Below are 23,758 nucleotides of genomic sequence, written 5' to 3'. Positions count from 1 at the left end.
CAATCAGTACTTAAAGGCCCATTCCGTGATTGTAATTCCAGACATTTTTTTCAGATTGTGTGAATTCCTCCTCACGATCAGTTTTCCGTCGGCGCTCAAGATAACTCTGTTTGTACAAAGCCATGGCTCAATGAGAAACTAATTCAGAGTGGCTCGGACCGAGCCGATCCCAATGAAAACAGTGATTCAGCACGGCAATACATCGCCATCTTCTGGTATATTGGGTAGCCTACACACTAAGCCCTCTGTAAATGTGTTCAGACCGTAGCCTAGCCTATCTATGCGTTGCATGCTGTTGATCATGCATAAACTTTTGTAATCGTTTCTTTAATCGTGCCTGTTGCTTATAATTATGATGTCCAATAGTCCTGTGTTAAAAGGTCTATAGATTCGCAGATCACAGACTCGATTGATAGCCTATGTCATATAGTAATTCAAATATTATGACCTGTAATTTTTATATTCAAGATATTTAGGCTATTATTGAATATTGAATAGAATTTAATTGAGACTATCCATTCAATCGTTGGTCGACACTCGAGCCTTCAGCTAGTGGCTTAAGCAGATTCCTAAATCCCTGCTCAGGTAGGCCTAAGCGGTACAGTATGTCGACGTCACATTCGTGGGAGTCGTTTGATGGCCTTGTTTCCACATAGCGGTTACGGATATTATCTCATTGTAGGGTAGGCTATTATAGCGAGAATGGCAACACTACGGTTCACCTGTGCAGGTAAGCCTGAATAATTGACTGTAAACGCAATGAACTTACTTACGTGTTGAATTGTTAGATTCTGCCCCGGACTTGTCCACATGCTTCGAGCTAAGCACAAGGAACCTTATATTGGCATATAGGCCTAGACTAGGCCTATATAGCGTAGCCTACTGTAACCTATTTTGATCGATTTATTTACAGTGATTTTCATAGCCATAACATCTGTGTCAGCTTACGTGGACGAGCTTGATGATACGTATGTACAATCAGATTTAAAACTTTCTTTTGGTCTTAACATAAACTAGGCTATAGCCTAAATTAATAAATATGCCTAGCCTATATATAAGGTTAAGTGTTTAACACTTTTGTCTGAATTACATTTCTTCAGGTTTAAGGAGATAAGAACGAAAGAAATGTGGCTGGTGGAGGTAAGGTTGATAGCCTATAGGCATATTCACCAATAACTGCTGTAGTAGCTATAAGTTGGATTGATGAGAGTTTACATTGTAGCCTATCATCCCCTGCAGTTCTATGCTCCTTGGTGTACATTCTGTAAGACGTTTGCCCCGGTGTGGTATGAAGTAGGGGCTGAACTGAAAAGCATGGGTTCTGAGGTGAACGTGGGCATGATGGACTGCACCAAATACACTAGTAAGTGTTCTGCTTCCGCTTAACCTTGTTTCATGCTGGGTATAATATGTTTATGGGTGGGCAAGTCAACACCAAGATATCATTGTTAAGCCGTGTAAAGTGGATCTCACTGCAACATAACATGGTGTGGGTTTTGTGTCCTTTCAGTCTAGTCACTGGTGAGGTATACACCACTTGCAAACTGGTTTGGCAGCATGTAGCTTATGCAGGTTGGATTCACAATCATCTAATAGGATTACCCTATCCTATGTTGTAAACCACATGGAGTTCAAGCTGTAACCAGATGGTCGGCATAGTTATCCATTGTATAGCCTCAGGAAGCACTTTGTGGCTGGTATTTGCTGGAAAGAGAGACAATTCCCACTGTCTTGCCTGTCTATTTAGTATCCCACGACAACCCAAGCCTTATTTTATTTATCGTGCAAGTGGGATTCATGGTTGAGATTTGTCCTCATCTTTTCCATATTGATGTGTCATTACTTTAAAAACTAAAGATTTCCTTTATTATGAATTATGGATGTTTTATACTTGTTGCTCCACAGTGTAGCCTACATTTAAATGAATGTTTACTGATTCATTTTACAGAACAGTTTGCTCCATATGCTGCTCTAGGCTACAGTAGGCTATTGTTTTCCATGAGGTCAACTTTAACTGTAAAATCTCTTACAATAAAAATATATAGGTACTTCATCTGAATTTGGAGTCCGTGGATATCCTACAATTAAACTGTGAGTGTTTACAGTTATATCGCCCCCATTACATATGAACTGCCTTCAGGCTTTTGTGTATTTTAGGAGTAGATCATTGTTACTGCTCTGAATATAGTCTAATCTTTTTTTAATTCCCCAATGATAGGTTTAAGGGTGAAAAAATCTTCAATTACAATGGCCCTAGGCGGAAGGATGAGATAATTGAATTTGCCATCAGAGTATCAGGGTATGTACTCTCAAATATGCCATCTATGTACAGTAGGCTACCATAATACAATTCACTCTATAAATGAAATATTAAGATACTGGATTGTGCAGGGACTTCACAGTGCAATACATTCATAATATATTAATGAATAATGACCAATTTATGTTTTTTTTTATTTTTTTTTTTAAATAACTAGACCAGTTGTCCGGGCAATTCCAAATCAGCAGATGTTTCAGCATGTCATGAGCCGCAATGATATTCTCTTTGTGTACATCGGAGGAGCATCACTTCTGAAGGTGCAAAGGAAACACAAATCAAATTATTATTTTGCAGATATTTTATGTTTTTAACACTATATAATCTATTTGTTCTTGCCATGTTGTGGTCATTATTGGGAGGGTGGGGAATTTGTTTTGTACCTCATGGGAAGAGAGAAGGTGCAGTGTAATGCCCTGAACAGACGATGGAGCGCAGTAGAGCTCTTACTTGATACATCTGAAGGTGTTAACAGTTACCTAAATAAAATTCTCCTTTCTACAGGAAAAGTATGTGAAAATGGCCTCCCAGCTCATTGTGTACCTATCCTTTTACTCAGCCTTAGAGACTGTTTTGCCTAAGGTGAGTCTAGCATCATCACACGTTCATTGTACATGTACATACATACTTACTGTACGTACATACAGAGATGGGCAGTATTTATATTTCAAATACATATTTGAAATACAAAATAGGATTTTGTCATTTGTATTTTACTGGGATAAAGAAAATGGCTTCGTATTTTGTACCAAGATACTTTGTAGATGTGTATTTTTGTAGTTTCAAAATATTGGCAAATGTTTTTGGTAAAACCAGTACATAAACCAGTACAGTCATAAAATGGCAAAAGCAAAACAATGGATGTAGCCCCTGGATGGTGCTGACTCTGTAATTTGCCCACACGTGATAAGAATATTGAGAATCAGGAAGATAATCCAGAGCAAGATGAGTATTGTGTAGGTTGTTCACACACACACCCCCCTCCCCCCCTCTATCACACCAACCTCAAGTCTCTTGAGAACTTTAGTCAGCAGAACACATGGAAGCTGTTATATGGTTCCCCTGCAACATCGCTCAAAAAGTTGCATAATATATCATGCATATCTATGCCCATTGGGTCATGATCCTACCTGATCAACAGCTTTACACAGTGCAATATCATTCTGAGCATGCATTGACAATGTCAGAGACTTCATTCTCTGTATTAGATGGATAGATAGATAGATATATAGATAGATAGATACTTTATTGATCCCCAAGGGGAAATTCAAGGCAGTGATTCAAGACATGGCCAGATATGGCAGTGTTCCATGAGTTTGAAGCTGTTATAAGATAGGCTAATAGAACTGCATTGGGTTACTTTAAGCTCAGTCTGTGGCTCAATAGGTTCGGTGGTTAGTTTGTAACACTTCAGTTGTGACTTCTATGAGATGTAACAGGCAGGTCAGCATAGTTGATTTGTTCACTGTTTTGCAGATTTATATCATGTCTCGCAGGGAAAAGCTGTTGCTCTCAAACACTTTATCAACAGAGTCAGTGTAGTGATGAAGGAATAAATTAAATAGATATGGAAGGTTTACAAAGTGATTTCATGCTCCCTTTAAAGAGTATTTTAGTTTTTTCAAAATACAAAAATACAGTATTTTATTTCTATACATGACGTGGCTACTGTATTTTGTAGTTTATTTTGATACACTTAAAATTAGAGTATTGGATATTTTATATATTTTTATATTTTATTTTCTTTCTTTATTTAGTCTGTCTCTGTCCTTCAAGTATACATGTGTACGTACACATATCGGGTCTTAATTTGAATGATGGGCTGAAGCTAATTTAATAACTAGGTAAAATCAGTTTGCTAATTTAACACAATTGGCAAGAGCTTAAAACGGCTAAAGTCGACTAAATGCTCCCACATGCCCCACGATGACTACAATTCATGCATGTGAACTTTGATAATGAGTGTTGATAGACTTGTTCAAATTAGGGCCCGAAGTCTTCATATTCATTAAATCTGCCCCCTTTCTTTGGCATTTGCTATTTGCTCATGACGTTTTGTTTGCTTACATCAGGCCGTGACACTTCCAGAAGTTCCATCAGTTGTTGTATTCAAAGATGGAACATTCTTCATGTATGATGGTAAGTGTCTTATTTTGCATATGTAGACTGTTATGTAGTTGATATTTCACCATTCACATCAGACAAATGAGAAATTCCCCAGTGGCCCCAGATACAAAAGTTGGAGGAAAACAGGATGGTCCCCCCCCCCCCAGGAAATGGACACAGATTATATCCAATAGGCCGGCTGGAGAAGCCAGTCTAAACAGAACCCCTCTGGTTGTTGCTAGACTGTGGCCCAATTTTCTGGATGGTGCTCTTCAAAGACCGAATGACTCATTAAGGGGTGTGCCTTTCTTCTCTAGCCAAGATACTGTATGTCTTATGGCGTAGTAATAATAAAACAGAGAGGCAGTGCTTAAACAAAAGGGCAAAGTGGCCTTTGGTGGTTTTCCAAGTAAACAAACAGTAGCTATGTTTATCGGGATATACCAAAACCAATATGTGAAGCTCATGAATAATTAATCCTTATATGGCACTGAAAACTCAGAGACACTTAAAATATATCCACAAATATTCTCTTTGAACCCTTGGGAAGCATTTGATATTTGGACACTTTGGGGCTTGTTTATATTGTAGCTGTATGTATCACTCAGATATACTGTATGAATAAAATGTATGACTTCAGTGCAGGACATGCTGAATATTGATATTTAGACTGCTCACATTTTACAGAGAGATAAACCTACACAGCCACTGCAAATTATGGGTCTGTCTTTTTGTGTAGTCCATAAATATCATGTTAAGATATTTAAGATAATCTTCCTTATATAGGGGCATTAATCATGAAATGAGCATGAATTGAATTGAATTGAAGTAACTGAAGTATAATGAAAGAGTGATTTACTCTTTTCCCCTTTACCTCTATTATCTAATGTAATGCCTGCAGAAAAACAGCATGGTGACCTTACCACATGGGTGAACAGGGAGCGTTTTCCTACTTACACCAAGCTTGACTCTTACACACTGTATGCAATGGGAGATTCAGGTAAATTACAACCATTTTATAAAACAGATAACTGTCATGATTAGCCAGATTAAAAAGCAAAAATTTGTGTAATATATGAGTTTCCCCACAAGTTGGTAGATAATGGTGCCACAGTGATTACTGTGTGCCACTGTCATGGTTCTCTTTTGCTTGACTATTAACAGGGAAACTTGTGGTGATAGCTGTGGAAAATGAGAAGAATCCATCTGAGGAAAGCATTCGGTTGGTTAAAAAGGAAGATGTATAAATGTAATGTAATTTATGCTTGTTCAATGCTAGATGACACACAATTCTAAAATGTTGGAAAATCTTTCACTTAATTCAGCCTCAAGGCTCTGATTGAGACTGCTGCAACGGAATATAAAGATCATTTCAGCAGGTGAGAGGGGGTTTATTTCTCACTTATACATTCTTTACCATTTAAGGTTGGATTGGATTATTACCGTTATGCTGTAATGAGAAATAATAGAAAGATCTTTTGACAGTCGGTATAAAGGAAATTATGTAATATAATAATGTAATAGAAATATAACGTGTCGACAGCACTGGCATTTTGACATAAATGCTATCTTTAATACAAATGCTATAAACACAGAATCTGTGCTATTTGTTTAAGACATTTTGTATCTGTTTATGTCATTCAATGCTAAAAGTGTTTTTCTTCTTTACCAGTAACTACCAGTTTGGTCACATGGAAGAAAACAGCTACCTGAATGGCCTAGTTCTGGAGTGAGCGAGAGTTTAATATTCATATTTCACTATAATATATATATATATTATGTATGTACTATATAATATAATAATATACCTGAAGGTTGTATGTGATACAATGTGGTCCATAACACCACGATTTTGAGGCAAAATACTGTATACCATAAAAACTCGATTTTATAGCCGGGGCTTTAATTTGCTTCAATCGCCAAACACAACCTGCTTATATTTGGGACAGGTGTCTATATGGGCCAGGCCTTTAATTCCTTTCACACAAAACTTTTGCTCAGCAAAGATGGGAAATACAGAACTATCAAATAAATAATGGTACAATGGATCATAAAATCTTTGGTACAAATAATTGCGGAAAGGACACATTTTCAGACTTTATGGTATGGACAAAAGGTATGGAGTCACCACTGTCTATTGCCTCTCTTTACCATGCTCGTAAATCTGAATGAATTTGACCGTAGCCTACTTTGGTGCTCATGGTTTCCGTTAAATAAACTGAACGATAGAATTGGGCAGAATCTACAGAATCTACACTGACAATGTATAGCATGCCCATATTGACAGAAGTTTAAACATTTAGGAACATTTAGCTAACATAGTGTGCCTTTCATTAGTGGGAAAACTCTGACTTTGGTGTGCGCGATTTAAGCAGATTAGAACTAACTCAAGCGGGCGATCTGCTGCTTTTAGGGGTTTTATACAACCTAAACAGGTCCATAAAAACCAGACCAGGCTTCTAATTGAGACCTGCCTTTATTTGTCCAAACCAGTAGCCACTCCAGGCTGGTAAAAAGGGATCTGTGTCTAATTGAGACTAGGCTTTTAATCACATTTTTACTATATTTATATATTATTGGAGGAAATAAATGGCCAATACACAAATAACACTATATTCCATGTGAGGACATACCTCTTTATTAGGATTAATATCAATAAATGGGTTCAGTTGCCAGATTGGCTGCTTGTAATGCTGTCAAGATTGACCTGATCTAATATGTCTTCTCCTCAGTGAAGTGAAGGCACCTTGCATCATAGTGCTAAACCTGTCCAATGATGGATACTATATGCCTAAGTTGCCAGTGAAGACCATAGAGGATCTGGTTTTATTCTTAAATGGTATCCTGGATGGCAAGGTTAAGGTATGTGAGATCGCACATCATGATTGGTCCTGCCAGCTGTCCATGTGGTTTAATGCTAACCACTGTCACAGTGCTGTTACTGCATCATTTTGGGATGAACTCTGCTGATTGGTGTAGGCATCTGTTGAGGAGTGATGAAATGCTGTGCAGCTGGTAGGCTACCTCCACTTCCTGCTGTTGTAAATGAACCTGAAATAAAACCTATACAGACAGTTATACCACAAAGGGGAATGAAATGAGGGAAATATATAGAAATGTCTTCTTGCATGTATCCAGTGTAGAGACATATCTACTGATATACATGATGAGAGAACTGGTTATTTGCCTTGACTCATGCAAATCTGATGTGCAATGTTAACCTTCTGAGAATGATGGTTTTTTTTTTTGTGTTCAGCAACTTGGAGGAAATGGAATTGTGCAACGCATCAAAAGAACCGTGAATGATGCAAAGACAACCGTGAAAGTAAGAGTTTTGAAGCTCTACAACATTTGACTGGAGTTGTGGATAAAAACGCATCTGCATTGCCCTCAGTTTTGGTTTTGACAGTTAGTCTAATGTAGTTCTTGTACTCAAGCTGAAAAAATGACTTTGAATCTCTATTGTTTGTCTTTTAATGCAGACCATGTTTGATGCTGCACCGGCCTCGACGTGTGCAGTTATTATTATTCCTGTGGGAGTCGTTGGCATGATAATATATGCCACATGCACTGTTAAGCGCGTGGACGATGATGAAGACGAGGAGCCGCAGCAGACAGGGAAGAAGGCCATCGCAGACAAAGAAAACAAGAGAAAGAATTTGGCTTCTAAGAAGGAGGATTAGCAAATTGTCACTGGAGAGTAATGTTGGGATGCAATGGCCAAATACAACCATGTGTATTCAACAAATCTACTTAATCTAAACAATTTGGTTGTTTTATGTCAATAAAAACATTGGGGATCTCATTTCTTTGTTTACTTATAAAATTACATAACATTGAAGTTTTGTGAAAGAACACCTTGGGTTGGCATTGTTAGTCTCTCAGCAGATGTATTTGTTGAATATACTGTATGCTCCAACAAAATGTAACGAAGATAAATACTTGTATGATCCAAGACATATTTTAAATCAAATATGGGCATATACTTGGACATACATTCACAAACACTATAAAATGACAGATAAAAGTGATCATAGTGAAAACGCTTTTGAAGAGTTTTTATGTCCTTGTCTTTAGCTTGGGTCTGTTTTTAATTACATTGAAATTCTCTATGAATAAGCTATGATTGGCGAGGGAGTAAGATGCAGAGATTGAGATTCTGTAGCCTAAATGAAGTATAGAGATTTGAAATATATGCTGACTGAACGTCAATCAGAATGGTCCATGTCACCATTGATGGCATGCAAAACACTATGGCTCAGATAAACTTTAGATAATTAGCTTTAGATAAACCTAACCCTTGCATACTGCAGTAATGTTGAGACAGATCTCACTTGGTCTTTTGTGTGGCTTGTGCTTGTGCATTTGACTGTTACTCCACAGAAAGAAAATGTTGCGCAACAATGTGAAATTGCCAGGCCAGTTGGTAATGATTAGGTCTGTGAAGTCTTTTACAGTATTTTATATTTGTGTGTGGCAGAGAGGAGCACAGTCTAATGAAAGACCAAAGCATAGAGCTGAACTGAAAGATTAGATGGCAATTACCCTCACGTGGCACAGAGGAAAAGTTGCCCTTATGCTAGGAAAAACGTCCAGCACTTCAGAATTCACGAGAATAATTGGCTAGACCATAGATATTTTCCCATATATAGTCCTAATGAATGTACTATTGCTTACTCATAAGGTGTATTTTTGTGATTGTTTCATAGGTCAGCTTGTATATATCTTTCAACTATATTATGTAAATCTTACAACTACATTACACACACAAACACATAGACACAGGGGACTATTCTGCATTCTGGTATTTTATTTTTTGATTTTATCTTAACAGATTTTTCCAATATTAAACATGAGCCTATGCTTCATGTCAACTATATGATATCACTCCAGTTCCAGCCTGAAACAACTACTGTGGTCCTATGGAGTAAACCAGACGGATGGAGGAATGGAACCGATTTTCTATTAAATCTTGTGTGAATTATTTGCAGGGAATATAGGCCTGTACACTACACATTGAAGCCTATGTGTTCTTACTGCGCAGAGCTGTACTTAAATTCCAATCTGGGAAGTATAGGCTATTTGTCAGTGAAATGGAGTTACAAGACAAACCTAGGCTACAGTAATTCCATCGATAAATGGGCATGCCATTGTTAATGTTTTGATCTGAATCCTAAACTACAGTTGACTAGGAAGGCGGGGTTATGATCCATCTTTGGATGGGGCTTGGGTTTAGGCATGAACAGATTGTGGGAAGAGGTTTTCAATATGAGGATTACGCAAATCAAACTTTGTCACTAGTTCTGCTCTGCCCCTGATCGCTGGATGGATGAAAGAAGATGACGCTTCTTTAAACAAACGGACGATGGAACAACCGATATTTTAGAACGACTCTTCGCCAAATAAAATGCACTACAGTAGCCATAGGCTACATATTTCTTGGACCCTGTGGTTGTTGGATCAGTGCGCTATCTAATTAAACTTGACTCGAGCACGACGGACGATTACACTGTTTTGGAATATGATACTGGGATGCATTTTAGAGGAGGCTTTGACCTGGTCATGACAAGGAGATACGGATTTGAAATGTTGGACTTATGTGGATCCTTGCTGTGACATCCCACAGTTCAAACATACATTAAGCAACAGGCAATGGTATACGTTTTTGTTCACTTGTGGCGCAAACCTTTTTGTTGATGTTTGGAATGTTCACATTTTACTTCTACTGTTTGATACGTTAGCCTAATATTGTGTTACTGTGCTGCCCGTGAAACAACGGTGAAAATGAAAGGGGATCTCTCAAGAACGAAAACATGACAATCATCAGAGACAGCAAAAAGTTCATTTGAAAATGTTTTAGTGCTACCAAGTTGCATTAACACTAACACGCCTCTCATTCCTGTTCAGAGTGTTGGAAGACAGTACACAGACACTTCTGATGACAATTTCCCACAGACTCTTGAAAAGGGGAGGGGTATAGACTGGGGTGAAAAAAAAAACATCTGGAATTTGCATCATGGCAGCAGAATGCATTGGGCGGTCTGTAATCCTGCTCTGTCTCTTGGCAGTGGGGCTTGCCTTCTCAGGCATTTTCAATGTCTCTGACAAACAGTCGCTTTTCAATGAGGACATGGAGCGGGTGAAACCTCTGGCAGGCAACACCACCACAGAGCCCTGGAAGCTCATGTCCACTGACCTGCATCCCAGACTCTTCTTTGACCAGGTTGAGCTCAAGTCACTGAAAAAGAAGGTGAGAACAACGCACAAACATATTTTCAAAGTGATTCACAATGCTGTCGATGCCATGCTGTCCAGTCCCGCCATGTACCTGCCACCTGAAAACCACCAGGAATTCGGCAGCAGATGGAACGAGGTCTATGGGAACAACTTGCCCCCGCTCGCACTCTACTGTCTGCTCTGTCCAGACGACTCCGCAGCCTCACAGTTCCTAGTGAAATATATGGACAGAATGGCTGAGTACCCAGACTGGATGGTGACCAGCGCACCCACTGATGAGGTACCCATAGCCCACTCTCTCACGGGTTTCGCCACAGCGTACGACTTCATCTACATCTACCTGGACACAAAGAGGCGGGTTCAGTACCTGAAGAAGATCCGTGCTGCTACTCACAATCTGTATGAGCTGTCTAAGCATAGGGGGTGGGGGAAGCAGTTTCTCCAGAACCACCAAACCACCAATATCATGGCTATCCTCACGGGTGCTCTTGTTGTGGGGGAACACAGTGACCCAGAGACTATGATGTGGAAGCAGGTGGTCGTGAACTACATGGAGAAAACCATGTTTCTTTTGAACCATGTGGTAGACGGGTCTTTAGATGAGGGTGTTGCATATGGGAGTTACACTGCAAAATCAATCACACAGTACGTTTTCCTTGCGAGGCGGCACTTTCATATTGACAACACACAAAACCATTGGCTGCGGGCACACTTTTGGTTCTACTATGCCACTCTTCTCCCAGGGTTTCAAAGGACAGTGGGCATTGCGGACTCTAACTACAATTGGTTCTATGGTCCTGAGAGTCAGCTGGTGTTTTTGGACGCTTTTGTCCTCCAGAATGGCATGGGGAACTGGCTCGCTCAGCAGGTCCGGAAACACAGACCCAAGGATGGACCAATGATGCAGTCAGCAGCTCAGAGGTGGGCAACTTTACACACAGAGTTCATTTGGTACGACGGTGAGAATGACCCTCAACCCCCGCCAGGCTTTGGCAAAGCAAACATGCACATCTTCTCAAACTGGGGTGTGGTGACGTACGGGGCCGGGCTGCCCTACAGAGAGGGGAACACATTTGTCTCCTTCAAGTCTGGGAAACTAGGTGGCAGGGCTGTGTATGACATTGTCCATGCTAAGCCTTACTCCTGGGTCGACGGCTGGACTAATTTCAACCCAGGCCATGAGCACCCAGACCAGAACTCCTTCACATTCGCTCCCAATGGCCAGGTGTTTATCTCGGAGGCGCTGTACGGACCCAAGTACAGCCACCTGAACAACGTCCTCGTCTTCTCTCCCTCTCCGACAAGCCAGTGCAATCAGCCGTGGGAGGGACAGCTGGGCGAGTGTGGGAAATGGCTCTACTGGGGAGAGAAGGACGTGGGCAGCACCGCGGGAGAGGTGGTGGCCGCGTCCTCTCACCAAGACACCCTGTTCGTCAGCGGGGAGGCCGTGTCGGCCTACTCCTCCGCCATGAAGCTGAAGAGTGTGTACCGTGCCCTGATGCTGCTTAACTCTCAAACTCTGCTCGTCCTGGATCACGTGGAGAAACAGAAGGGCTCACCTTTGGATGCCCTCAGTGCCTTCTTTCATAACTTGGACATAGATTTGAAGTACGTGCCTCACAGAGTCTTCGAGAAGTACAATGGTGCGCTGATGGATGTGTGGGATGCACATTATAAAATATTTTGGCTTGACAGTGAAGGTCTGAGTCCTGTTGCCAGGATACAAGAGGCCGAACAAGTTGCTGAGTTCAAGAAGCGGTGGACTCAGTTCATCAATGTGACTTTTCCCATGACAAACTCAGTCACCAGAATAGCATACCTAATGCATGGGCCCTATGTTAAAGTTTCCAGCCTCAGGTTTATTGACAACAGCAAACACGGGGTCAGATTATCTCTCAAACTGAATGATACAGAAACAACAGTGTCAGTTGCAACACACTATCAAGATATCGGTGCCAGATTTAATTATTTAGGTTTTAGTGGCTTTGCTAAAGTAGAAAACAAGCATCAAATTATATATTTTGGTCAGGGGATTCAAACTGCAGTCAGTGACAATGAATCAGATTCTTCTTCTCACACTGGATTAGTTGTCACTACAGTTGTGGGATTAATGTTCTTTATAGCTTTAGCATATTTGAGGAGAAGAAGAACACTAAACATACCCTTACACTGGCTCATGCGTTACACTTTAATTCTCATCCTCCTCTTCTGGCTCTTTGAGTTTCTTCTTCTTTCCAATGGCTGTGCACGGTTCATATGCGGAACAAAATCAAACAGGATCTCAGAGGGTCTCAGAGACTCAGACCCTGTTTCTCTCTCCCCTCAGTTTGTGAGCACCCTGCCATCCACCATCATTACATCCCTGCCGGGTTCAGGGTCTGAGATCCTTGAGCAGCTGTTCTCCAACAGCTCTGACTTTGTGTACATCAGTGTCTCCCCTGCCCATCTGGAAGTGCCAAGAACAGAGTATGCGTTTGACACGCTTGTGGATGCTTGCGAATGGTCTAAAACGGATGCCCAGAGTGGGCAATTCAAAGCAATCCAGGGCTGGTTTCACTCCGTAGCACTCAATGTCAGGTTACACCTGCAGAACATCCAGCTACCTCGCGGAAATGAGAACCGGCTCATCAAAAAAACCAAAGGGAAGAACGTTGGCAGGCAGCCACTGGCACAGCAAAGAGGCAGAAAGCAAGGCACCACAAGGCATTCAGAGTACACCAGAGAGCTGTGGCGCCACGCAGCGACATACCGCAATGCCCGGCCCATGTTGAACCTGGCCAGCGGGGGCTGGTCTCTCAAAGTGCCTTTCATTCAGGAGGTGATCGGGCCCTCTTTCCGGGCAATCTATGTAGTACGAGACCCACGTGCGTGGATTTACATGATGTTGTACAGCAGTACGCCAAGCCTCTACAGCCGTAAAAATGTTCAGAAGCACCTTTCTGCACTCTCTCAGCTGGAGGGCAATGGTGGTGGTGGTGGCGGCAGTGCTGGACAGGTGTGCACAAAGTTCAGCGCTGAGTTCCAGGCTGTGACGCGATTGCTCTCACAGCCAGAACCAGAGCCTGTGAAACTCCTGGCCCAGGTGTGGCTGGCACACACCACCGCGACTGTCCGGATCAACCGTGACTTGCCCGCCGACAATTTCATGCGAGTGAAGTTTGAGGACATAGTGCGTTTCCCAGAGGACACCGCAGGGGAGATACACTCGTTTATCGGGGTGCCTGTTTCCCCAGCAGCCTTAAACCAGCTCATATACAGCACCTCCACCAACCTGTACAGTCTGATGTACGAGGGTGACATATCACCGGCCACCATCAACACTTGGAAGGACAACATGAACTACAATGATATAAAAGCCATTGAGGATATGTGTTGGCCTGTTATGCAGAAAATGGGTTATGAGAGATTCACAATTTAGGGTTATCGCAGTTCACAAATTGTTTAATGTTCTCTTTTACAAACTGCCTTACACTGCAATAGGTACTCTGAATTTAATGTCAGACAGCATTAAGGATGTAGGCTATACATCTTTTGCCATGGTTTGCAATGGTGTTTCAGATGCAGCATTTGTTATGTACTTGCACTGTTTGTTTACAACTCCTGCACATGAATAGTGAAGAGCACATTGTGTGGCCAGCCATTTTTGATCTGGACATTTATGACCTTTTTGGCTTTGATATTTTATATTTGTATAAATAATCTCTTTCATGAAGGACTTTTTCAGAGTTTTCATCTTTTAATCAACCAAGTAAAGTATAAATAGTGTATGAGTCAGCAAAACATCTTTTTTTAAATCTTTCTGAATTTCTGAATTACATTAAATGATCAACACTGATCAACACATTTTGTAGAAGATTATGTCTTCTATCTGATCTCAGTATGAGTGATCAATAAAGTGAATAGTTTAAAGCAGCAGTATTATATGTATTACTAGGAACAGACAGACTCCAATGCTGGAGTGCTGCTGAGGCTTCCTGGCAGGGGGAGTGCCTGACTTACACTGAGAAGTCATTCAAAGCAGATTAAATTTGCTTAACAAAATTATTTAAACCAGTTCCTATGAAAATGTGTATCATCTGGAATGATTCTTGGCTCTCATCCTTGATTGAGAAAGCATTTTCTATGAGGGGGCATCGTTGGATACTGATGCTGTAGCCTATTGTTTGATGTCAGTATGTTGTGGTAATACGGGTGTGGTTTTATTGCAAGAGAATGACTGACTCAGATGATGTACTGTAGGCAGTTCTGCACAAAGAAAAGGAAGCCCATAAAGAGACGGCCTTCCCAATTGTGGTTGTTGTTGACTTCGAAACTCCTTTGTTTCCGTCTGAGATGAAGTTTGCCCAAATGCAACCACATTATGAGCTTCTGTCAACCTGACATTTTAGTGCTCTTGTGGAATGTCAAAAATCCTAAGAGTGTGAAAGTGGCTTTTGGCAAACATACAGTGAGTCCAGTGCTTTTGTTTACAAGGATTACCTTGAATTGCTCTGTGGAAGCAAACAAGTCATTCTGGAGCAGCCTGATGTAGGCTAAAAGTAATATTTAAGGATCATTTCAGTACACGACTAAGTAAACATATCATTCTGATAATATCCGTACACAGTGCAAATAGCTACAATTCTTTGTCTAGAAGTTCCAGTCTGATGATGAGGCCTTCAGGAACCCTTTCAACCACCATCTGTGTCTCAAACAATCCATGAAACAGTATTTTCATCAACACAAAACCTTTTTGTCACATGAATAAACATTTGCTAGCAAAACTATGTAAAGCAGAATCTGCGTGGGTCGATTCAATAAAAGGCTTCTTCTGCTGTGTAAAGCCACATAACCTGCATCTTACATTCAAAATGTTTCAATTACAATAAATGTTCTGCATTGTCTTGTGCAGGTACCAGTGGAACCAGAAGACTCATTTTGTGTAATTCAGTTTTAACAATCATATCTCTAAATGTATCGATTTTACATGATAAACAAGGATCACATCATTGATTTAGAACAATAAGGCCTTTATGGCATTTCCACCAAAACAGCAGAGCGTTACTCTGCTGCATTCACTGCAGGAATAAACAAATAGCTTGGTAGGTGATGGACAGGAGATGGACATTAAATATTCATGCAGGACCCTGCCCTTTTAATTAAATAAACACATGAGTAATTAAAGGTAAGGGAGTATAAAATGACGGGGGGAGGAGGGAGGCATGAGAAGGGGATAGTGTTGCTAGATAAACACAAGCGTGGCGAGGAATAATGAGGGTGGCGTGCCATCCTACCGGGCTCAGCGTGGCGTGGCAGTGAACACACTGGGCATCCGCGCTGTTGTGCGGGCCTCCCAGGGTGTGTGACGACATTGATACACAATGTACACCAGAGGCAGGAGGATGTCTTGTAGCACACGGGAACTTCCATGGCCGTATCTGGAGAACGGCTTGTGCTCTGTGCGCACAAAACAACAAGGAGATCAATTCATGCCTTGAATCATGACGATGATTCATGATTTCATGAAGAGGCAGAGGCTGTGTCTCAAGAATCAAGATTATGATGCCCATTTGTCATGGAGAGCATGAGCCTTGATGGACACTATGGGGTTGAGCACAGCAGAAATAGTCATTGTAAAAGGCCTACTCATACCATACACAAACACATGCACATGTTCTCAGTCACAGTCAGTTTCAGACTAAATCAAGGGGAAAATGAACAAGATCAAGGTCAAAATGTCTTTGTAAAATAGGCCTACACTCGCAATCCCAGATAAATCACAATCATTTTTTATAAATGGTAATTCTGTGTTAGTTATTTCTGGACACAATAACAAATGTTGAACATAATTTTATAAACACATTACAGCCACAATATGGCTAACACAATCTATCCCCCAATATAATTCCATAAAGTTATCATGACAATCATTTTATGTTTTTTTTTTATTTTACTTTCAATAATATACCAGCAGGTGGCTCTATAACCTAACAGGAGGATGTTAGTGGTTAGTGCTACTGAGGAATTAGCAGAGCATTTCTTACCGTGTTAAAATTAGCCCTGGAAGAGTTCAGAGTCTAGTCAATTCAATCAGAAGCAAGTCCATGAAGCTCACAGTAGATGGGTCATGATTAGAGGATATGACAGAGGTGAAGATATCGGAAAAGAAACAGACTGAGATGCAGTCAAAGGGCAAGACTCATCCAACTGCAATTGCAACCTGAGCATCACCCCATTGGCTCTTATAATGCTCTTAATGCATGCACCTTTCAGTTTAAGGTGCAGTCAGTGACAGATCTATTTTTGACAATCATATTGATTGCATGACCTCTGATCAATTAGGCTACGAGCCTGAAGGAATTGCTCTGCTATTCTACTATATTGCTGAATATGACTGGCATGGGCTTAAGATACACTCTGGAAAACTCTGTTTTGTGAAGTACTGTAGGCTTGCAGGATGAATTGCAGAGGCAGGCACTCTGTGAATCAATGAAAACTTCAAATGGCAGAGTCTTCCCGTTTAAGTGTATAGCAGAATGGGTGACGCGCCAACAAATTACGGCCTGATGGGTGCTTGTGGTTCCACTATCAGTATAGTGTTCAATCAAAAAGAAACCCTCACACATACTGCAGATGCAAAGATGCACACTTTTAAGTCATCATAAGGAAAAAAAGAGGTGCATGCTACCCAGAATTGTCTAGATTAAATTTATTTATTTATTTCAGGGTTTTGTAGGAGGAGAGAGGGGAGATTTATACAGTCAAAGTCTCTCAGATTTTTAATATAAAACCCCGGAAGATGTTTGAAAACTGAATCAAACATAACATCTATTGTACGTACTCCACCACTTAACATTTTTGAAACAGATCTGGCTCATGGTATTCTATTGTATATGAACTAACTCAGGCTGTGTCTACATGTATGGACTATACTCAAACTACTAACCCTTTAGGCTTAACAGCGGATACATTTCCATACTTATTTAGAATTACATAATCAACAACTACAATTAGTCAACAATCTGTAGGGTAAGATAAGGGTAAGGGATGTAACAATGCTGGTGGTTATTGTTTAGTACAGTAATAATAATATAATAATAAGGTAATTTAAAAGGATGTGGGCTACGACACACTTGTAATATACTGCCCAATTGGAAACATTTCAATGGGATGAAGAGATATTACATGGCAGATTAAACACTCTGAAAAACAATTTGGTCAGTTTGATTGCATCCAGTTATTTTCTGTTCATCTGTGGTACAGGCTCCATTTCATTCATCTGAAGCAATCCATCTGATTCTAAACCAGATACAATCTAAATGCTAATCAATTCTAGCATCCAGACCCTTTTGAGTTGATGACTTTGCACACATCCCTCTGTTTCTCCAAAGTGACTACATTGTTTTGACAGCATGGCTGAATCCCCCCCCCCTCCCTGCCTGTTGCTAACCAACAGAGAAGCCAGGGATTTGAATGAGCAACTTGTCCAGAATTCAGTCTCAAAACGTTTACATCTATTGCATCAATTAGTGTTCTATATTTTTCTTCATCCAGTTCTTAAAATTCGCTCAAAAATGATATTCAAATAGATGCATACCTAAGAATCGATAAAGTTAACCTTCAATTTAAAATACCACACAAGAAAATGTGCCCCTGAGAACAATGTTGCATTGCTCCACTCTTATAAAGAGTCAATAACCAGGTTTAATCAATAGGCTTGAATATGGGTTGGGGCCTAATTGCTGTTTGAAGAATGCACTTGAATGCAGTATGTCTGGATAGACAATATAGCTCAGTTTAATCTCTCTGATTTTATTGAAGAGTGAAGTAAATAGTGTGTTATAATGACACGATAGAGCAATTTTCTCAGAAAACAAGCGAGTTTTCAAACACACAGCTATCATGATGGAAAACTGAGGTTTTTTAGATTGTTTTAACAGCTCCAGTAATGCGAGACATTTTGGAGTGCGGGCCCTATGGAGGCATCAGGCACTTCTGTTGTTAGATAAACGCGTGCGATGCCAAATGGGAGGTAATGAACAGCCTTTCTTGACCTTGAAGAGTGACATAAAGGCTCAGTGGCGACAGCAACAGTTAGACAAGATAGATAGATAGATAGATAGATACTTTATTGATCCCCAGGGGAAATTCAAGAGACAAAGTCACAGTCATGCTGTGGAGTGTGGATGCTTGCAGAGGCTTTCATCTCCATCCATGTGCGTCTCTCTGTCAGACAACATTATATAGGCAGGTGTTTTAGTTTTAGGCTTCACCTGTGCGCCACCCCATTCTTACTGACAATCCACAGGTCTGGTGCCAAATGAGGAGAGATATGTGGCATCCTCCTCCACCCTATGAAGTATCATGTCTTTGGTAGTCTGGATGCTTATGTGTGTGCCCTCAGCCAACCAGGGTAACCAGGGTAACCAGTCTTTCCACATTCCATGGGGCGCCTCTGAAAATGGAACACTTAGTCAGCTTGAGGGCTGGACCGCCATCCTAAAATCCTCAAACTATAAAAGTGTTGGAGGTGGAATCCACTCATTGCAGTTGTCACAGTTGTGCCTGTACCTTCCCCACAGCCATCATGCTGGAGTTGTTGCAATGCTGAGGATGAGAGGAGCAGGTGACCATCTTAGCTGCAGGGGCTGATGGGCTTTCCTACTACAGCACAACATCTTAATGTTTATTATGTTAACAGGTTAAAGCATTAACACTGCCTGCATGGCATACGTGTGTTTCTGGTGTGGCTTGGGCTCTTCATGATCGATGACAAATAAGATGTAATGCGCACACAAGGCATCCTTTGTGTTTCAGGGCTTAATCTTGCTCTGTCAGTGTAACACATAACACTTAGTGTTCTTCATACAGCAAGGTTTGAGCTACACAGAGATTTATGAGTTTTTTGTGTGGATTATCCTCAGCTGTGTCACTCTTCCTCTCCCCCTCTCCCCCCCTCTCTTTCTCTCACTCTCTCTCTTTCTCAGTCTCTCTTTTGGTCTGTTACTCACTTTTACCCCTTTGAAATACATGCTGTGCCCCACTGGTCATGGTGCGGTAGGGCAACTCTGAAGCAGTGCTGGCCATGGTGTGCTGACCACACACACACACACACACACACACACACACACACACACACACACACACACACACACACACACAAACACACACACACACACACAGGCACACACACACACACACACTCTTAAATCAGTGCTGCTGGCCCCTAAGCTGCTCCCATGCTGTTGAATGAGCAGTCTGCAGCACAGTAAATCTTGCGGGTAAACACAGACGATGGAGTGTCAGCTTTACGTGAGTGAGAGTTGTGGCTCTCCGGCCAGCGAGTCTCCTGTGGCAGCATCAATCACTGCTAGTGATGAGATCCACAGGGGATCGGCTTCCTTAGATGTACTAAAGTACATCAATGTTTCAGGCCATTAATCTGTGGCATGGTGTTCTCCATGGTGAATATCACCACGACTGGAGATTAATAATATTTGAAACAGTGCCCAGTGGTTTCATTTATTTTATAGGTAATAGAGCCTCTGTTCACTTTTCACCTTTCATACAACAGGAAATGACTTAGCCACACAAATATTAATATCAGTGTATTACCTATTCTTCTGATCTTGCAAGATGGCGGCAACCGTAAGAATAGTCAGTGCATTACCTTATCCTTCTTCAGGTCACCACAATCTTCCTAGCCTAGAGTCCTAGCAAGATGGCAGCAAATAGGTAATGCACTAACAGCCCTTTTTGTATCTTTTCTTTACATTTACAAAGGTAAGAAATACTTTGTTTAGTCTGCAGGGACCCTCTCCACAGTAGTGTTGAAGTGTAATTCTGTTCTGAGCCTAGTCAGTGGCTTACAGTAATGATCTACTTTGACATGATGAGCATGCCACAAGGCTCAAATGCAAATGCATATTCGATTAACGTATTTTTGGCCCCCAATGTTTACACTCAAAACTCTCAAAAATAGGCTATGGTTCTGTACTAGGTTGTTCTTAGATGTCATCTCCTCTAAGATACGATGGGGTACTATCCCAAGCCTGGGTGACCAGACATCCTCATCTTCTTGAACCTCTTTTAGGGATTTTCAAAAAATGTCTGTAATTTTTCTTTTTAGAGACTACAGACAGAGGTTACAGACACTTGAGACAGCGAGACACGTCTCTCTCTTTGGCTGCTGAAGTGGCTAAAGTGGAAGTGGTTAAAAAACTCCAGATCCCCACCATCCAGAACTGCACGGCTAACTGTGAACTCAAGACTAAACGAGATGGACACTGATAACATCCAATGATATGACTGGTGTGGGGCTGGAGGAAGCCAAATACAAGCTGGCTGCCCTTCCTACAGTGCAGGCTAATCACAGTTCCACTATAGCCTCATCTGACTGGTTGACATTTTTTTCCTTTGCTGATTGATAGCGCTGCAAACTCAGGCTGGCTTCCCTGGAGTTGACAGGAGTGTAATACTGTATTTCACCATAAAGTCACCACAAAACATATGGGGGGCTGTTTCACTCATTCTAAAGAGAGATGACAGTGCAGCACAGGAAGGAACAGTACAGTTCAACAATTAAACAATATTAATTAAAATGACAGCTATTGTCGAACAAAACAGTGGAAGTGTGACTTTTCTTGACCTCATTTGGACCCAAAGGATGCTGATCAAGCTGTTTGAACAGCTACATTGTTTATCGTCATATATCTCTCTGCAACTGCAACTTCTTCACTTCATCACTTTATCACTGCACGTTATCTCTGCCACCTTCTCCTCATCAGCTCAGGATGCTTAGCTCTCCAGTGGGACTCCATCATCCATTCTACAGCCTTCTGATTGGATATAGAGGGAGGTCATTCAGAGAGGTAAGGAAGGCGTCCAAGAGCCGACGACTCTCAAATGCAGTCTTCCCTAAAGGCAGGCAGATGTTCCAGAGCGCCAATGAGATTATCCCAAGCACACATCCATGTCAGTGGGCATGAATACAATTTCATTATCGACGAGAATGAGGCTTTTAAATAATATACTCAATTTGATCCCCAATCTACCACCATTAGTCACGTCTTCAGAAGTCCCCACTGAGAGAGACCCATGCCTGCATGACTGCCTGCCTGCCTGCCTAGTGCGGGAATTTCCTTTGAAATTTAAGAGCCTAATGATACAGGTCAGAATCAGCAATGTATCAATTTAACAAGCCGCTGTCACTGATGCCTGTTTGCACATGCCTGAGCTCAGTCGCCTGGGAGGGTAACCTCTTTATGTGTGGGTCCTAATAAGTGCGGTCCAGACACTGTGCAAATGAAGTCTCCGCGCGCACGTCTACATGAGGTGCCGTCTGCGTCGGTTTCCATTAAGGCTGGAGGAGGTGGCACTGCTTAGATCCAGACACGAGGGGAGGAGCTGCTCAGTGAAATTCTAGAGTCAGTGACATAACAAGATACCTTCATACAGTAAATGCACAATTATACACACCAACCACTTGGTTAAATAACTAAACTAAATCAGTTATTGCTTGTGGAACAATGTATTTGATGCTCTACACTGTAAATACAGTTGACCTAATAAAGATGTACTGTTAGAGATGCTGTAGAGTCTACTGCATCTCTAACAGTACATCTTGTTAGAGATGCAGTAGATTGGATATATATAACTCAAAATGTTACTTATTTATTTGTATCCGCAATTCAGAATAAATAGACAATTTATTCAAATAGACACAAGGACACAAAATGTGACAGGTGAAATAATTGCTCAGACAAGGTTCAGTCCTGTGACATGTACACACACACACACACACACACACACTCTCACTCTAAATCACACTGCTGAGAGAGAAAGCAGTGATTGCATTACTAAGACAGGAAGAGCCTCTGTAGGAGTCCTGTCCATTACCTGTTTCCAAAGTGAGGATTTGAAAGTGACTTGAGTATGAACAGTATACGCACAGCATACGTGGATTTGACAACCCTGGCTGGCAGCACAACTGACACTTTACACATTGAACAAATGTACACAATGTGGGGGAGGGAGTCAGGGACACATAAACATCCTGTTGTGTGAATCCCACCCATGTAAACCATCTGATTCAACACATTCATTGTACCTCTGGGTTAGGTCAACTGCATTTATAGTTTACACCAAATGCAGTTGACCTAATGAAGATGACTTAAGAAGAATGCCTTACCTTCAAAATCCACATGGCTATTGATACAGGGCCATACAGTATGTAAGCCTATAGTGTGCACTATGCAGTGAGGTAAGACTAGGAAGGGAATCATGACTGCAGAAAGAAACCAAAAAAGAAAAAAAAGTCCAGAAAGGCACATGTAATTCAACGTGAAGCTTTAAGCTGTAATTCTACGTACTTATTTATATCAGGTGGCTTCAGAGCCAACAGCTCCAGGGGCCCAAAGTGGGATGAGAAATATTGTTCATAATGGCTGAAATCAAATGAGGCGTGATATGCCAGTGAGAGAGGCCAGAGGCAACCATTTTCTTTCTCTCTCTTTTTTTCCATCGGTCTGTCTATAGGGTAAAAATTGCATGTGCACTCACTTTGTCGCATGCTTTTTTCACTTGTTTTCTTGGTAAAATTGTTTTTTTCATATTCTTTCTGTCTCTATATAGCTTTCATATTAATATAATCTATAAGATCACATTTTCCAATTGACCTTTATGATGATGATTCAGTTACAATTACACTGAACAAAAACACAAGAGAAATATGTTTTCATTATTGTACTCTGCAACAGTAAGAGAAAGCTTTATAATACAGTTATGTTCACATATATATGGGAAATACTTTTAGTTACATTAAAGGAACTGCTTCTCTGTTATGTGTGTGAAGAAAGAAAAACCTTGAAATAGTATTGTTTTCTGTACTTCAAATTCTATGGAATGCATGTGGAGATGTAGAGAAAGTGGAGAACAACGCATAGGCTACTAAAATAGACACCGCACCTCTGATTTGTAGTCATAACAACATGCTGCAGCTTATAACAGATAGGATTTAATTTCTACATGTGGTATAACTCAAAATGTTACTTATTTATTTGTATCCGCAATTCAGAATAAATAGACAATTTATTCAAATAGACACAAGGACACAAGATG

At 40.9% G+C, this 23,758-nt stretch overlaps 2 protein-coding genes across 2 annotated transcripts; both read left to right on the top strand.

Annotated features, from left to right (window-relative positions):
- Positions 1-91: 91 nt before the first annotated feature.
- Positions 92-8,228, top strand: tmx3a (thioredoxin related transmembrane protein 3a). Its single transcript, XM_048254160.1, has 17 exons — positions 92-215; positions 586-730; positions 914-968; positions 1,101-1,140; positions 1,240-1,363; positions 2,046-2,091; positions 2,219-2,299; positions 2,478-2,577; positions 2,822-2,899; positions 4,390-4,456; positions 5,325-5,423; positions 5,588-5,645; positions 5,749-5,802; positions 6,096-6,152; positions 7,156-7,285; positions 7,680-7,748; positions 7,906-8,228. The coding sequence occupies exons 2-17, from the start codon at positions 703-705 to the stop codon at positions 8,104-8,106; spliced, it is 1,287 nt and encodes a 428-aa protein (XP_048110117.1). The 5' UTR covers positions 92-215; positions 586-702; the 3' UTR covers positions 8,107-8,228.
- Positions 8,229-10,079: 1,851 nt separating this feature from the next.
- Positions 10,080-14,392, top strand: dsela (dermatan sulfate epimerase like a). The gene has a single exon (XM_048255736.1). It carries the CDS (start codon positions 10,440-10,442, stop codon positions 14,076-14,078), a length of 3,639 nt encoding a protein of 1,212 aa, XP_048111693.1. The 5' UTR covers positions 10,080-10,439; the 3' UTR covers positions 14,079-14,392.
- The last annotated feature ends 9,366 nt before the right edge of the window (positions 14,393-23,758 follow it).

Source organism: Alosa alosa, chromosome 1 (assembly GCF_017589495.1).
Source record: "Alosa alosa isolate M-15738 ecotype Scorff River chromosome 1, AALO_Geno_1.1, whole genome shotgun sequence".
Classification (NCBI taxonomy): Eukaryota; Metazoa; Chordata; class Actinopteri; order Clupeiformes; family Clupeidae; genus Alosa; species Alosa alosa.
This window is presented reverse-complemented; position numbering and strand designations above follow the sequence as displayed.

What these genes read in the sequence shown, in the direction of transcription:
- tmx3a (XM_048254160.1), top strand. Translation starts at nt 703, where the DNA reads ATGGCAACACTACGGTTCACCTGTGCAG. An exon ending in GGACTGCACCAAATACACTA is followed by an intron (nt 1,364 to 2,045) that starts GTAAGTGTTCTG and finishes AAAAATATATAG; the next exon opens with GTACTTCATCTGAATTTGGA. An exon ending in CCATCTGAGGAAAGCATTCG is followed by an intron (nt 5,646 to 5,748) that starts GTTGGTTAAAAA and finishes CACTTAATTCAG; the next exon opens with CCTCAAGGCTCTGATTGAGA.
- dsela (XM_048255736.1), top strand. Translation starts at nt 10,440, where the DNA reads ATGGCAGCAGAATGCATTGGGCGGTCTGTAATCCTGCTCTGTCTCTTG.